At 32.4% G+C, this 18,283-nt stretch overlaps 2 protein-coding genes across 2 annotated transcripts; both read right to left on the minus strand.

The window, feature by feature from the left end:
* Window positions 1–18: 18 nt before the first annotated feature.
* Window positions 19–7,173, minus strand: LOC145604816 (putative beta-D-xylosidase 2). The gene is made up of 7 exons (XM_081660787.1): window positions 6,723–7,173; window positions 4,208–4,486; window positions 2,632–2,801; window positions 2,227–2,324; window positions 1,756–2,106; window positions 1,131–1,544; window positions 19–1,038 (listed from the first exon to the last, which is right to left on the minus strand). Exons 1-7 carry the CDS (start codon window positions 7,113–7,115, stop codon window positions 446–448), a joined length of 2,298 nt encoding a protein of 765 aa, XP_081516913.1. The 5' UTR covers window positions 7,116–7,173; the 3' UTR covers window positions 19–445.
* Window positions 7,174–11,973: 4,800 nt separating this feature from the next.
* On the minus strand, window positions 11,974–13,280 carry LOC145578171 (uncharacterized). The gene is made up of 3 exons (XM_081635543.1): window positions 13,074–13,280; window positions 12,656–12,799; window positions 11,974–12,264 (listed from the first exon to the last, which is right to left on the minus strand). Exons 1-3 carry the CDS (start codon window positions 13,278–13,280, stop codon window positions 11,974–11,976), a joined length of 642 nt encoding a protein of 213 aa, XP_081491669.1.
* Window positions 13,281–18,283: the final 5,003 nt, after the last annotated feature.

Consider the following 18,283-nt stretch of genomic DNA (forward strand, 5'->3'; position numbering starts at 1 on the left):
ATGATTGACACAATCGAGTAATGGAAGATTTACTACTTGAAATCAATAATATATATATATGTGAATCTTTCCAAATAGATCACTAATAATCGATCTAATACAAGGCTAGTAATATTTATGATGTAATCACACACAATATTATGACTGCATTGTACACTTGTACTGCTCTTGAATTGAATTCCAAATCAATATATTCTAGTTGTAATCATGTAAATAGAGGCTTCAATAAATATATTACAGCAAGCTTTTTGCTGCATGAAGCCAAGAATAGACCTATATAGTCATAATTGATGACTTTTGCCAATTTACTGCAACTCTACATCCTCTTGCACAGTTTGCTAACGCGATCCTGTCCTGCTCTTCGAGCAGGTTGCCAATACTGTTTCTGAGCATGAGGCTCCATATCATAAGCTCCATATCATAAGCTAAAAAAGAATGATGTAAACTAGGATTTGATGACTCCCAAAGTTTCTGGTTTGAGTGAGACAGAATGCCTAGCATCACCAATGTGAATTTTGTGATCACCCAAGGGAATTCGTCTAATTCCTGATCTATCCACCACACTCAAAAACTTGCATACATGGATGTGGACACTGACCCTCTGCTGGGATCCAGCAGGTACGTGGACCTTCTCGAATGCAACGAGTTGCTTGCGTGGAGCCCACTGCCCTGCTGGTGGCCTCGAGAATACAAGAAGGGTATGTGCTCCATCCTTGGATCCATGGTTCTTTACATCCACGTGTACAGACAAGGACAATTGGTTGCACCTTGCATGGGTCACACGGATGGCCTTACCGGCGTTGCTGGCATTGGACCTCCGGTGGCCATCCAAAGGTACTACAACCTCCAAGGGGGCATCAGCTATTGTGTGGACGAAGTGGGTGTAACTTAGTCCATATCCGAATGGATATACCACGGGCCCTTGGTAGAACCGGTAGGTTCGGCCAGGGTAACCTGGTCCTGAGCGCATTGCCATGTTGGTCATAGGGAGATTGTTGAGATATTCTTGAGGGTACCATGTCATTGGCAATTTACCACCTATTACAAGGAAATATATAATCATTAACATTACATATAGAAATGAAAATTAAGATTCATAAAATGGGTATACATTATAGTCTTGTTGTTACCTGGATTAGTTGTGCCAAAGAGGACATCTGCTATGGCTTGTCCACCAGCTTGGCCTGGGTATCCAGCCCACACTATGGCTGATATTCGTGGATCATTCTTCGCGAATGAAATATCCACAGGCCCACCGCTCATCAAAACCAAAACTACGGGTCCTTTTGAGGCTGCAGCCACCTTGGAGATGAGCTCCTGTTGTCGGCCTGGTAAGAGTAGCCCACCTCTGTCCCTGAACTCTGCCTCGATAGACTGGTCAAGCCCCATGATGAGAACCGTTGCATCCGCTTGCGTTGCTGCTGTGATTGCAGGCCCAAATTGTTTGTCATCATTGCAGCCCACATTTGCACAGCCTTGTTGGTGAATGGTCTTGGCATACCTCCCTATTCCTTGAAGTGGGGTTGTGTACCCACATGCAATACCTAGATCAAGTCAAACAAACAAATAAGCAATTTGGAGTAATGACGTGATTAAAGCTGTCAATTCGAATAAACAAGTCCATATTGTATTTGATTTTGTGTCGAATTCAAATTGTTTAGAATAATATGCTAACCTAAAAAAAAAAAAGCCAAAATCCTAGCTCGTGCTAGATGAAGTTAAATGACCACGAATATAAGTTAGACCTAAACTTACCGGCGTAGTTGCCAATCATGGTCACCGTGACATCGGAATTGGGCCCAATAACAGCGACTGTACGATGACGGATATGGGACAACGGAAGGGTTGGGCCGTGGTTCTTAAGAAGAACCATGCCTTGTCGGGCGGCTTCGAGGGCCAACTCTTGATGGGCTGGAGAACATACATCTGCTGGACCAAGGTGGCCATATGGTTGGGCTGATGGTGGGCCATCAAACATTCCCAACCTCATTTGGACTGTCAATGTATTTGTTAAGGCGTTGTTTACATCTAGTTCAGTCAGTAGGCCCTTCTTTATGGCATTTTCTGTGTGGAGCCCAAGGAACGGCCCACAGTCCAAATCTAAACCTGTAACATTTATTTGTAACAATATAAAAAAATGTCATTAAATCTTATTACAAGTAAAAAAATGAATATAAATAGAAATAAAATCTTATAGTATAAAGTTGGAAAAGGAAATTGATTAACCTGCTTTGATAGCATCAGCAGCAGCTTCTTCAGGTGTTGATGTATAATGTTGGTTACTATAGAAAACTCCAACCGAGTCACAATCTGAAACTATGTATCTGTTTATGCACCAGAAAACAAATCAATTTTGTCATTTTTCAATGAATTATGGATAAAAATGTGCAATAAGTAGTAGTAGTCCATTTCTAGGTAAATTTAGTAATATTGTAAGCGTTGTGGCTACTTTAACAAACTTACTGATTTCTTAATTATATTCGTTTGGAATTAATTGTCACATTTATAGCGTATTGTAAATGTATAACCTGGCAACCGGCAGCTAAATTCACACTAAAATGTATTATTATTACAAAACAAGTACGCGGTAATATTAACAATTATTTTGGAATGGAGGGTGAAAAAATGTACCCATTAAGACGCCAATCTCCTCTAATAGTGTTACGAAGGAGTTTAGGGTCAGCACAAGTAGGGATGCCATTGACTTGATTGTAAGAGCACATGACACTCGCAACTTTGCCTTCCATCACACATTCTCTGAAAGACACATCATATGTATCCACCATGTCTTGTTTTGTAACCTGTCCAACCATCATTACATATTAGGACTTAGGAGTAGTAACACACAAGAAAAATAAGTTTTTACAATTCCATTTTTAGTAATTTTATAATATCATTTTCACACATAAAAATAATCTAAATCACACAAATTACGTACAAATTAAACTTTACATCTCTCATTTATAAAAAATTAAGGATATAAATCATTTCGAACTTCACTCAGCGTGAAACTAACATGAGACGTATTAATGTATCATATTAGTGAAAAATAACATATTACTCATTAGGGTAGTTTTTGAGCATGTGTAACGTGAGCAACTACATAAAATTTATGGTTATATGACGAATATACGTAGTTTTTTTCTTTCTCACTTGTTGATATTTAATCTTCATTATAAAATCGATAGTTTTGTAACATATTTTTGTTAAAGATAAATCGCTTATATCTATTTTATGAATTAAAGGTCCATTTTTACAGAGTTATACCGAATTATTATCATTGTGATTTGTGAACATTTATAAGAATCTCATTTGTAGGAGGCATTTAATTAATCATATCAAAACCATTGAAAAAAAAAAAAAGAGATCCTCTTAAATTCTCGAATGCAATATACAAGTATGATCTTTGACTACACGCCTCCTTTTATAAACAAGTTGGCACGGCCCACTCTATCCAATTATCTATATATGTCGGCCAACTTGCACAACTTGTTACATAATGCTAACCAGAGATATATTATGTTGGTTATGTCACTATTTTTAAGGATAAAATATTCTTTCATTAATAATATAATCATACTATGATTAACTTAATACGTAGTACAAAATACCAAATATTATTAATATTTTATAATGTGGGTTATTGTTTTAAGAGTTTATAGATCAGTATGTCAGAGGTAAATCTCGTGAAGTATTAGTACATTCCAAATCTAATGCTTAGTTTCATTTCAACTATTTCCAAGGTTGTCAAATTTGCACGCAATTTCAACAAATAAAACATTGTTTTCTATATCAAATTACTTTTTAAAATGTACTTTATCTTCTTGATCAAATATCCCACCTTGTGTTTCTAAAGCGGCATAGTCGTTTACAATGAAAAAAAAAATTAAAAGTTAATAGTTTGTCAATCAAGTACCCGTAAATGTATATATGGGGCTAAGCTATTAACACGTGCTAAACCCGATCAATTATTGACCTGATCAGGGAAATCCGTGCTAGAATATACTTTACACGTATCTTTTGTGTTAATATATCTACGCGTACATATAAATTGTAACATGTTGCACTAGTTGTAATTGTCATATTAATTACTCACATTGTACGTGTGATATGATTAATGATTAGTTTAATCCTTAGGATTAACATAATTACCACATATTATAAGATCAAATATCTAATTACTTGGTATGACATTAAATAAAAATACCTGAGCATTGAAATGGAAGCGATCAACACCACTCCAATTATCAAGGTCATAAGCAGTGTAGTGTTTACAAGATGCAGCAACTTTTAACCGGTCACCGTCAGTACCCTGTAAACCTCTGACATAACTTGCAGCGTATTTACCGGCAACAACAGGGTCTTCACCGGGAGTCTCCTGTCCACGGCCCCAACGTGGGTCCCTCAATATATTAACATTTGGACTCCAATAAGTCAGTCCTCCCATCCCTCCGTTGTACATTGCTCTTGCTTCATCTGACACCACCTTCATTTTCAACCAACCATTATTTCAATTAATATATAAATTCATGAATATCTAAAAATCTAGCATAAACAATTTTATTACTCGTATTATTATTGTTAATAAGGTTTATAATCATGTTCGACACAACTTTTTAAGGGTGTAACATGAGTACATGACAACAGATTTTTAATATGTTAAAGCACGAGACATGCTGACACTACACATAAATTATACAATCTGGACGTGACTGCGGTCTTATTTTTGAAAATTCCTGGTAATTTACTTTCAATCTTCAACAAATCAAATGGAGCCCACTTTGTATGATACTTCAATTTCTTCGTTAAATAAATGATGTCCAATGCAATTTGCAAAGGTCTTTATATCATAAGGTCCATTGAATTTGCATAATACTAGCTAGTAGCTAGTTGTAGTACTCACCTAAATTTAATTCCTAACAAGTTGAATTGGTACGTTATATTTAATCTTTAAAGCTTCAATTACAGATTCTTTTGAGGTTACAAAATAAATATGAAGTAAAACTTGGTGACATTAATTAAGTATACAGAAAGTGACATTAATAGATTAGCCCTGAACTTTAATTACCATTTGCTTTTGCTTAGGATATTGTCCGAGGGAAGCAAGGTATACTTCTTTAAAAGATACAACTTATACCAATAATTATCATGCAATGTCAAAGTTCTCAATGTGTAATTTTTAATTTGCTATCTTCTTTCAATGTGTTATGTTTGTTATTGAGTAATTTATAGTAAATTCATTAACGTTAATATTATATAGATGCTCTTAAATGAGTGGATAGATCTATAGTATATTGCCACCAAACTTTTAATCAATAACAAATATTAAAAGCTAAAGTTATTATGGCGACATTTAAAATACTCTGAAAAGTATAAACTTTTAAGACACTATATTATTGACAAGTGACCGTAGTTACATGACTTGCAACCTATATATTTTTTTTCATAGATATAAACACTATACATACCAAATCTTAGAAATTAAATCTACTCTACACTAAAGTCCATCATGAACAACAATTAACATTACTTACATCATACGCATTATATACAGAGTATTAATTTTTCAAATTTAGTTGGTCATCTAAAGGGAGAAAATTATAAACTTTGATAAAACAAGAAATATTAAGCAACTTATTAACCTCTAATAATTTACCTTTCACATTCGTTAAACCAACATGTGCATGCATGTTTGTTACCTACTTCATTGAAATTTGAAAATGAGTAGGCAATAGTATCTAACACATAACACAAGTTGCATTATTATAGTCAATCTTATCTACCAAAAAATATGCCAAGTACATTAGTGTAACATCTTTTAAAATTCTATATTTTGCAAGCTTAATTATTGTATACGAGTTGCCTGCCAAAGCCAAACTGATAAACACCTTTTTATCACTTTATATTTTATAAGATACTTTTCTACCATAAAATGACATAAGCTAAAGTTGTACTTCTGAAATTTTCCTCACTCCATTACCTAAAACAAAAGAAAAATGCTTCTCTTATCGACTTATCGTTCATTTTTGTATGTTTTGGGATTGTGTAACCTTTATAGCACCCTTAAAAAGAAAATTAATAAAGAAAGGTATGTAACTCATCATCTTCGAGAATATATATTATCGTAATATAATATTCTTAAAATAAGATAGGTGATAAGATAAGGAGTGACTTGAGTTTTATTCTAAGAACTGATAGTCACGTTTGATTTTTAACGACCCATAATTGTAAAATATAAACGTGACTAATTATGAAATACGTACAAAATAAATTATTTGTTGATCTAACATAGACAACTAAAAAAAATATCAATTCGCCCCTCATGAGGTGAGGAGGGGGTCCTAATTCTTTTCTTTTTCTTATCTTACCAAAAAAAAAAAAAAAAAAAATTCATATACAAATAGTACTTTATATTTCGTATTAATCATATATATGTACTCGTATTTAATAAGGTCGTCTAACTTTGCGCTACACGAGTAAAAGAATACTCATACAACACAATGCAAGTTTTCAACCTTGTTAAATAGATCATGTAACATATAAATTATTAAAGTAACCAAAAGATGGCAAGAAAATAAATAAATAAATAAAATATACTCCATATACTACCTCCGTTTTATATTATTACTTTATGTTAAATAATTACAAATAATGTGAAACGGATATAGTACTAGTAATTGTATGACATTAGAAATTATATTGTGCAAAGGAAAAAATCTCACCCGTCCAATTTCTTCCCACAAAGAAGCATTGAAAGAGGCAGCAGTTGTAATAACTTGAGGAAAGCTAGTTGCTCCAGGAAATTTCCCTCCAAATTTAGTCCCTGGTCCTACATTAGACACCCCGTGTAACGCCTCGGACCACCACTCGTAGTCCTGAATTCCGAGCCTAGGGACCGAGGCGGCATTGTCCACCAATAGCTTTACCTTCTCTTGCAATGTCAACCGCCCAATGAGGTCCCGAACACGTTCGGACACGGGCAATCTAGTTTGACAAAACGGGAAGGCTCGGAACCCTGCACGCTTGGGGTTACAAGCGAACGGGGCCCGGGCCTCCCCGTTTAAAATAAAAACACTTCCTAGAAGGAGATAGAAGAAAATAAGAGTGCCTTCCATTTTGGGAAGGGAAGTTTAAAATGGAAGGATGTGATATTTTTTGTGTGTTTGGCTTTAAGGTTAGTTTGTGAGTGGATTATGAAAGTGTGTGCTTGTGTGTATATATAGTGTGAAGCTACTTGTATATTTTATATATTTTATTATTATTATTATTTTATTATTTATTTATTAATTTAAAGGGTGGCTAGAAATTAGAGTATTGGATATGATGATATTAGTAGGATGATGTGATGTGAGAGGAAATATATTGGGTGATATGATATGGATTTTCTTTTAAAAGTGTTGTTGGTTAGATGTTTGGATAAATGGTACTAATATATTTGAAGTAAAGAATTAATTATTTGACAGCCAAGAGGTGGGGAAATATATGGAAAAAAAAGAAGAAAAAAAGAGCAAGTGAATTATTTGAGTGGTGAGAAAAAAGTAGCTGTAACAAGCAGTTGGTGTGAGCAATTATATGACTTTTTACCAAAACTGGTTTTTTTTCAATGATTTCAGTTGTTAACTTCCTAAACCAATTAAAATCCTTACTTTCATAATAATAATGTTGTCATTTTTATTTTTACCGGATTTATTCGCTTTGCTTACTCCCAAAGTTCATATTTAGTAAATCAGAACGACAAATGAACGCATAATCTTTAAATACATACGACATAATATAATTATAAAGTACATACATAGTGGGTATCCATCTCTCAATCATGAGATTTGGAGTTCCCTAGCTACCCCGTCCCTCTCCATTGTCATAATACCTCACAGATCATTATCATGATAGAGACATCCAATAATAGATTACCGTATAAGAGAGTATGAAATATTTCGATTTCTTATTATCGACTCCAAACATCATGGCAATTACTCTACAAAACTTGAATTATAGCCAATTGTGGAGTGATGAAATAGTGGTGTACATACCTTTAAGTTGCCAAAAAACAAACAAATTAAAGAAGAAGGCCATGAAGTTATGGGTTGATATTATATGTGCATGCCCAAAACAAAAAATTGTTAAGTTAGCTATTGGAGGTTGGGGCCAATATATTCTGTAGGACCCCCTCATAAATAGAGTCGAGGGTATTTCATATTTGGATATTGTTATTGTGGCCTATTGAAGATAAGAGCAAGTCAGATGTGCTTTTCTTTCTGATCATCATCAGTTCATACAACTTTAGATTTCTCACGCAACAAATTATAATCTAGTGGACGAGCTATTTGGTTGGGTTAATTAAGTTAGTGATAGAGACTTACCATGAAGTGTTTTGGAAGATTATATGGCCTGGACCGGTGGATTTTTATTATGGTGTTCAGGTAAATTTACAATTGATTCGACTTGAAATGAGAGTATTTCAGTTTGAGTATACTTAAGAAAATAGTATAAACTAGTTAGTAGTTACGATTTATATAGAACTTTGTTTGATGTTAATTGTACTCGACACCAAATATGACTTGAAATTGATATCTAAACTTGAGTCATACACAACCCGGATCTTATACACTTAAGTAGACATGATATTTATTACTTCTATTAGATTTGATTCATACCCAAATTCTTGAATCAACTTGGTTTAGAACAGTCAACTTATCTTGATACGATTCAATAAAAATTTAGCTATATACAAAATAAATTAAATAAAATCACAAAATTTTGTGATGGAAAGTCTAGTCATTTGCAAGGTACAAGTAGTTGCTATTAAATTTAAAAATGATAGTTTCCCATACATAGAAGAAAAGATAGAGCAATCACAATTTACAAATGACACAACTCTAGCAACAGTGATGGTTTAAATGTAACAAGATTGGCCTAACATATCATCATAATATCACATACTATATGATGCTATAATAGTATAATAATAGATAAGAAAGCCAGCGTGTTGTGTCCCTCTATTGACTCACTTTGGTGGCTCCAATTTAATGTAGAATGGGCAGGCTAAGCACAAAATTTGTTCTGAGGGATGCATATATTAAATTTGTTCTTTCACAATACCACAAATGTGGGACCTTAGCAGCCATTTTCCGTGATAAACATCCAGCTAAAGAAATCTCAGCCTAGTGACAAAGATTAAGGCATATGTGAGGAAACCTCGGTTTATCAGGAGTAATAAATAAAAATTGTTTATCTAGTGATATTTCTGTAAACAAATCAATTAATTAAAAAATTTAGTTATTATGATATTTTTGTAAATAAATTAATATATATGAGGCCCATATTTAATAGGAAAAATTGTTAAAAATAATACAACCTTTGGTCCATTCTTTTTTAATAATACAACCTTTGGATTACTTTGTAATAATACAACCTTTATGGAGTATTCATTTTAAACAAGATAAAATCAATTTTTCTTCGGCGGACTTTGAGGCTAAGAAAGGGGACGGATGAGTTTTTGGTGGTGGGGATGAGGAAGGATGGAATATCCCCTCCCCTTCTCCCACCTCAAAACTCACCGAAAATTCGATTTTATCTTGTTTAAAATCAACACCCCCTTAAGGTTGTATTATTACAAAATAATCAGAAGGTTGTATTATTAAAAAAGAATGGGACAAAGGTTGTGTTATTTTTAGCAATTTTTCCTTTAATAAAAAGTTATTAATTTAATTACGTAATGGATAAAAACTGTTGATTTATTTGAGAAAAATACTGCTAAAATCTCATTGTTATCTTGACTCATTTGGATCAAAAGCTCAAAAAATAATCTAAATCATAGTGTAATTTAAGCGTGACGTATATAGGGAAAAATTTACTTCTTCATCCATGCAAAGAGCATGAGCATAGGGATTGGACTGCATGTATACAGATTTGGGCTACTGGGCTTTGGCCTTGAGAAAGGCAACCTTAAGTCACGTATAGTTTCTCACCCCACTATATTTTCTCACCCCACTATATTAATTAATGGAAACACATTAATAAATTAGAAAAAAAATATATACTATTATATTATTATCATTATTATTATTATTATTATTATTATTATTATTATAAGTTTGATGGACTATCCAATCCAAAAATTTTGGACTCGGGTATTCGGGTATTTGAATTCAAGTTTGATTCAAACTACAAGTTCGGTCAAGCTCAAATTTTATGTACGAATTCAGTCAAATCTCATCCAAATTTTAAGATTTTTTTTTTCCTTTATAGCTCAATCGTATTCAACTAATAAGTAGAAAAGTTTTTTGAAAATACAAGAAGAGACTGAGTTCAAGTCTAATTGGATTTTTTTTTTTATATTATTATTATTATTATTATTTTAAAAAAAAAAATTGAAACTTTGAAATCAAAGTCCAATAATCCAAATATCTATAAATTGTGTCAATTGCAACAAGTTTAGACTAATTTGAATTGAACTTAGACTTTTGTACTCTTACCCATAAATCCATAATGGCTAATGCTCCATCCCTCTCATAGCATATAGGGTTAATACTTTAAAGCAAAATACTTGTCCCATTAATAGTATTCTATTCTACGTACAAGTACTTGTTATTCACATTTCACAATGACAGTATTAAAATTAATTTTATAAAGAGAGAAATAATTATTTTAGCATGTCAAGCCATTTTTTATTTATTTATTTTTTTTGGTATGGTGCCTAAATATACTTATCATTGCTTACAATATAATGGACCAATTCATGAAAAAAAAAAAAACAAAGGTTAAAAAATGGTGCCATGAAATGATTATTACTACTATGCTTCTTACTGGCTTTGAAGTCACCAAAGAGAGTGGATGGAATTGTCGATGATTTGTCAATTGCTTAGCTTAAAAGATAATAGAGATCCAATTGCTTAACTATTGTAATCTTTAATACATAATGGTTAAAATAAAAGTAGTAATTTGCATTACCTTTTTTAGATCTTACAAAGTTTCAGCATAATTTTGATGGATTACAAAGTTTACAATTTACTACTTACTAGTAGTGATTGTACTTGGCTTCAAAAAAAAAAAAAAAGTAGTGATTGTACTTTGGTGTCTTCCAATTTAATGTAGAATGAGCCGCCGCAAGCACAAAATATTGTTCTAAGGGATCGATGCTTATCATATTTGCTATTTTACAATAGGATTGCTCAATTGAGTCAAATGTGAGACCTTAGTAAATAAGGGTCTGTTCTCATTGACTGAACTCAGATGAACTAAACTGAACTGAACTGAATTGAACTGAACTAAGCTGAACTGAACTGAACTGAACTGAAATGAATATTTTATAAGAGAAGGAAATTAGGAGCTGAGTTGAACTGAACTGAATTGAATTGAATTTCAACGTAAGAGAACATATTCTAAATATTGAGGGTTTATGTAAGAAGGATTTTGCTCCCGTGATTGAAAGTTTGGCTCGTTTACTATAAACTCTTGTTTTAAAAAATGCATGGAAAAACCTAGTGAAGGTAAGAAATTAAATAATAAAGTAAAAGACATGAGTAAAGATTAAAGTGGAAGTGTAAGAATAAGATGGATAAAATAAAAGTATTACTCCGTATAAGAATTTTTTTAAAAAAATAAATAAAATTGGAAAAGCAACCTTCTTATTGTAATAGTTATCACAACATTCAAAGTGGGTTGGACTGCAAGGGTTTGGTGTATATATGTGTAAGATTTGGGATACTGGATTTCGGCCTTTAGAGAGGCAACCCAAAGTTACATTGTATGAAGTTTCGGAGTTTCCACAAATTCAATTAAGGACCTCTTCTCTTCAACATAATTTCAGTTCAGTTCCTAATTTCCTTCTCTTATAAACAATTTATTTCATTTCAATTCAGTTTAGTACATCAGAACAGGCAACTTTATAACTCAGACCAAACTTTCTTGAGTTCAATTCAATTTACTAACACGGTAACACCCTTCAATACAGATCAATATTAACACCACCATCTAAGTTATACTTGAAACGACCTTCGCACCATTCGGGAGTTTCTTTTCTAATTCCCGAATACACCTCAATATATGTTCCTTATCGTAGTCGACTAACTCCATTGACGAAGAGTCAAAAATCACCTCTTCTAGCATAGGAGCATTGATGATCACATAAGTGGCTAGCTCGAGGTCAATTCGCCATCCTGTAAAGCCTATAATCTCCATCATCTTCAAGCATTTAAAGGGGCGGCGCCCGTAACATTCTTGAGCTGTGAAATGTTGTTGAGGTCGCCTAACAACAGTTCGCAACTGCAATGTGAACATGTTTGATTAGTACGTATGCCTTAACACGAAAAAGTATATATACACTATGTAGAATTAATGTCATACATTTCTTTGTTTACAATATTTACTTGATGATGATAACAGATATTTACACTTGAATTTATGCATTAACAAAATGTGAACGTAACTATGTTATGCATTAACTTTCTAAAATTAGGTGAATGATGAGAATTCAGGCGATAGTCTTTTATCACATTTTACTTTTTAGGGAGTATTAGTTTCCACAAATAGAGGTTCTGTTCTATAATATATACAACATTTCAAACTAAAAATAAATAAAATCCTCAACATTAATAAAGCAAACACAAAATATACATTAAAAATAAAAATAGTACTAGTAATAATAATGCCTTGCCTTAATGGTGAGTTTTTGTAAAACAGGAGATGCATCAATCAAAGAGGCCCATCCAAAGAGGGTGAGATGAGATGATCCAAATGCTTCCAATTTTAAATGCTTAAGGTTTGTCAACGCAGGAGCGACTTTGACCCCTGTATTTTTCTTCATTATTATATCAAACAATAGAAATAATTAGACTTGGACCATACCCTATTTTTTGGAACTAAATAAATGTATACGAACTTACTACCTCTGTTACAGGTTATGTGCAACGATTTGACATAAAGCAGAGAGGAAAAATGTTTAATCGTTGCACATGACCTGTAACGGAGGTAGTATATGAATTGAATACAGTAAAAAAAAAAAAAAAAAAAAAAAAAAAAAAAAAAAAAAAAAAGAAACTAATTGAATAAATTAAAAAATTGACAATACTAACCTTATCTGACAGATGCATATTGAGACATAGGTACGTGAATTGTGAAAAATATTTGGAAAGGGAGTGAAAAGCATACATAGGTGTTGTAATATCTTGGATGAAGCCACCAATAGTTAGCTGAGAAAGCAAAAGAGCATTTCTTATATGCACCTCAAATGGGATGCCACCATATATAAATGACACAAGCTTAGGAGCACATATATCCATAATTGTCAAATCACAATACACTATCTCCAATTTTTTGAGTTGTAGTGCTAATGAACTTGGAAGTCTTAGATGGGTAAAGTATTCAATTGATTCAAGGCACAAGTTCTCAAGAAAAGGACAATATTGAAGAAACCTTTCAATCACTTTTGAATCTACTTTAATATACTTGAGACACAAATTGGTTAAATTATGAGGAGGTGTAATAAAGTTTCCTATGGTGCAATTTAGGGCTTGGCGAGGTGTATCATTTAGCTCAATCACCGGAGTGAAATCTAGCTCAAGCACTCTTAACTTTTTTCGTTATTGCGAAATTAAGCCACTTATCAAGATGAGATTGGAAGTCATTGTTAATATCAAAAGTGATTTTGAGCCCATATATAGATGAGCCTTGATGGAGCTCCAAAACACGATTGATCCAGTTCGCAACATGACATCTTTCTTCATCAACGAGTTTAGAATTATTAGAAATCCTTAGCATTGCACTTGAATCATCAAAATTTAATCTAGGGAAATGCCTCCACAGGTAATTCAAACGACGCGAAACAACACTAAGCCTTGCAACTTCCTTCATTGTAAAGCTAGACAATAACGCCAATGCAACATCATCCGACAACTCACTCATTCGATCAATTATTGCTTCATCACTAGCCATATGTGCCCTGTTAACCAACCAACTTAACTATTAATCCTCAATATACTTTATACTTCCCGTATCAAATATCAATATACTTTATACTAACTATATAATTATTCACGCAAACAGAAAAACACTAATTAAAATATATATAGAGTTTACAATATATACTAGTCCTAATCACGTTAACAAACCTAATACAATAAAGATACAAAATATACACAAAACTTATCCTAATCTGCGACAAATATTATCCTAAATATATTATCTATCAATTCTAATAATCAAATATATTGTAACAAATCTTCTACATTCCCTTGCGTCTTCAATTGTGAAACTATAAAATGTATTACTCATGGCCATACTAACACAAAGAGCATGACAAAAAAAAAAAAAAAAAAAAAAACTATTTAATGGACATATTTGATGAAAAATTGAAAGTTGAATCTTTAACAGCAAATATACAATATTTAATAGCATAATGAATCCTTAAAATTCAAGTATAATCCATAAAAAATAACTAATATAAACTCGTTTTGAAGGAGTAGAAATAAACGATGCAATGTAAAGATTTATAATTGTAAAATTAAAAAGGGAAATTAAAATTAACTTTGATAATAATATATAAAAAAAACTATTGTAAATCATGTAATTGCTACAAAATTGAAGGAGACCGAGAGCTTACCAAAATATACACGTACACTATCGAATTAGTCGACTGATAACGATCTCTCCTTTCTCTCTTTTGTTAATAATATGTTAGTTTTAGTCTATTAGACTTAATCAATGTAGTATATATAGAGAGATTTTGGTACAGAAAACCTAGAAAACTACCAATTAGGGGGCGTTTGGTTCAAACAATGGTATGGGTTTGGAATGAGGAATGAAACCTGGGTGGTATAGGGTTGGAACTTGATACTTGATTTCATGTGTTTGGTTTTTACGTAGGAATGATAGTTATTTTTTTTAAGCCTACTCCGTTTAGTAATATGTTTACCTATTCTTAAGAAAACCTTAGATATTGTCGATATTTTTCTGTTTTTCAATTCCTATGATTAATTGATTAGGAGTTTAGGACTCTTATAAATTTACCTAATTCGATTTAAGGAAACTTTACATACTCCGTACTTTTGATATTTTTTATAGTACCTAATTCTAAGGAAGCTTTACATATTTTAATACTGTACCTAATTCTAAGGAAACTTTGCATTTTTTTTATTTTTTTAATTTTTTTTAAATACAAGATTAACAAAGTTAATTACTTGGGCACTTAGTTGCGACGCAAACTATAGTTATCATGGCAAGCTACACGTATGTATGATATACTTCCTCTGTTTTTTATTACTTGACCCGTTTTGACTTTTACACTATTCACCACCTCTTCTTTGACCGTCTTTTGTGAATAATATGTAAGGAAAAATATATTCATGTATGATCTTTTTAGATTCGTCTCAATAAGTACTATCATAATATATAACTTTTATAATTTTTACTTATGAAGAATTTAAGTTATTGATCGTTAAAGTTTTGCATTGGCAAGCGTGATAAAAGAAACATATCAAGTAAAAAAGAACAGAGGAAGTATAATAAAGTATATAATTATATAAAGATAACCTACCTAAAGATAGATGCGATTTTTCCCCCTTGGTACACCTATAATTTGACAAGAATAACTCTGGTACAAATTAAGTCTAATAATATATCGATGATTCTCATGCAATTTAATGCAGGAATATTAATACAAGCAATAGGTACGAGTACTAAATATATAACATTTCTCTTAAGTTTTTACATCAAACCTTTTTTTTTTTTTAAATTACCCTCTTTTGAACGTTTTTTCTTCACTTTGGGTTGTGGAAAGTATATTACAATGGATGAACATGAACTAGTACATACTTGATACAATTAATGTTGATGTGTTTTCAACCCCAAACTAAGCCCTTAGAGTGTATCCTCTTACCAACCTTATTTGCAACTATCACCCAATTAGACACCTTCTTAATCTCATTTTTCTTCTCTTCTATGGTGTCTAAACTTGGCTTCCAACTTTTTCCCGAGACTTGCCTACTAAGATAATCCGGTTTTTCAATCAAATCCAAACCCTCATCATCAAACTCGCCACCCTCTTCCATTTTCCTATCCTCAGAACCCAATACCTCTCTCTTAGATACCGCAGACTTACCATAGCTATCTTCAATATTAGTCATGGCAGGACAAATCTTAGCGAAAAGAGGGATGAATTTCGATGAAGAATTCAATGTTTTTGACCTAAGTATCGCGTTCACCCTAAGAAGAATATGATGAGCCTCTTGGGGAGACAAATGAGCTAGTTTACCTTTCCTTAGAGGAACCATAAGGTAAATTTTATCAACCTCTAGGGTTTTATCAGCTGGCAAAGGACTAGGCTTTTTTTGTGTTGTTGTTGATTTTAGATCAACCACCATTTGTTGTGGATACTCTAACATTAACTCAGCCACAGTTAAGGGCTTGTCAAATTCTTGGATCGAACCATCTAGAAGGATCACTTTTCCGGTCACCGGCGAACCATTAGACACTTGATTGCCCATTTTGATGATGATCAATATATACACTAGTAACAAATCTAGAGTTTTGTTACAACTTTCTTTTGGGTTGTAATGAAAGCTTAGAGTACAATTTTTTTTTAGAGTAGAATCATATATAGGAAAAATTGTAATGTATGTATAGTTTAATATGTAACATTAGATTTGTATTTAAGTAGAAATTGTAGGAAGGTGTTTGTTAAACCGCTCCATCTTTCAATAGATAGAAAAGGTGGACTTGGTAACAACTAAACAAATATTAACACTTTCGTATGACATGTTCATGGGGTTGTTGAACTGAGTCCAAGTCCAAATTTAATCTTTTTTTGGAATTGATGATGACATTTTCTGTTTAAGAGGACTTGTTAGATGGAATTTACTTCTTGTTCGATCGTAAGATTTTCTTTCACTTTCTTTATTAATTAAAACTTAAAGATAGGTTTACTTCCTAGATTAGGTGTTAGAGGAAGTTTAATCAATACTATGATTAACAAGCTGAACTACTTGTATTCGACAGTAAATGATGAAAATGTTAGAGTATGTTATAAAATCTCGTAATTAATAATATGTATGTCACATATCTTTTTCATAGTCCCCTTATATTCATCGTAAGGCTATATCGAGTATGTGATAATGTTTTAAGTATACATCTCTATGGTAAATTAATGGGTGGACATAGAGTCGATCAATACATAGGAAAGATCTCTAAGGGATAATGATTCTCCAAAACTTGTTCAACCCCAGACGAAACTAATCTAACAAGGCGATAAACAACTACTTGGTATAAATTACTCGAGACCAAGACACAAAATTAAAAAGAAGTTGGCAACGGCCTTTGGAAGACGCAATCAAGGTCAAATGTGTTGGTTGGCTAATGTTTAACACTTGCTTAGTCCGATTGGAATAGGCCCATTATCTAACTTCATTATCCAAGGGCCCAGTTTGAGGAACATTTATGGGTCGTGTTATTATTTGCCTTTTTTGTTGACAAAAAGTTTCTAGATTTAGCTTAGGATAGATTTTAGATACAAATAGTAAGTTAAATGCAAGTTTCCAACATGGAAAAGTATTGTGTAGAACGGACTCACGTGAGTCCGATCATACAAAAAAAAAAAAAAATCAATTTATAAGCCTGGGGATGGGGATGGTGGTTGTTGGTTGCCAACAAGTGGCTAAGAAGTGTTAGTGGGGTGGGGATGAGTGTGTGCATTATAAACTGGACTCACGTGAAACGGTTTCACGCAAAACCTTCTCTTTGAACATTAATGATAAAATTAATATGGCTGAATTGAATAAATACAAGTATCACTCTAATTAATCAAGTAAACAAGCTGTTATTCAACTACATCTAAATTCTAAAACTTTTGCTATTATGCCTATAAATCTTCACAATTGCCGATCATTGCAATACATTAGTACAAAATAAGACCAAAATTTTTGGAATTTATTTGCTATGGCTCGTGTTTAAACAACATCAATAACATACGATTAAAATCATTTGTACAAATTAAACAAGTCCATATATAAATCAATATATATTATGATCAAGAATCATTAATTAATTAAATTACGAAAATAACATCAATAACATACTATTAAAAGTTCAAAATTCCATTGTCCGAATTACAAACTACACAACAAAGAATCAAATTACACTAAAATTTTACGTACTCAACATCCATTAGACTAATAATTCTAATACTTCAACTCATACTAATTAATATTATTAGGGTTTCCACTTTCTAGCACTCTTCCAAGATAGGCTCAAGAACAGGCTTCCAAGCAATGCATCTCCTTCTTGGCTCGAC

This window comes from Chenopodium album, chromosome 2 (assembly GCF_948465745.1).
Source record: "Chenopodium album chromosome 2, dcCheAlbu1.1, whole genome shotgun sequence".
Classification (NCBI taxonomy): Eukaryota; Viridiplantae; Streptophyta; class Magnoliopsida; order Caryophyllales; family Amaranthaceae; genus Chenopodium; species Chenopodium album.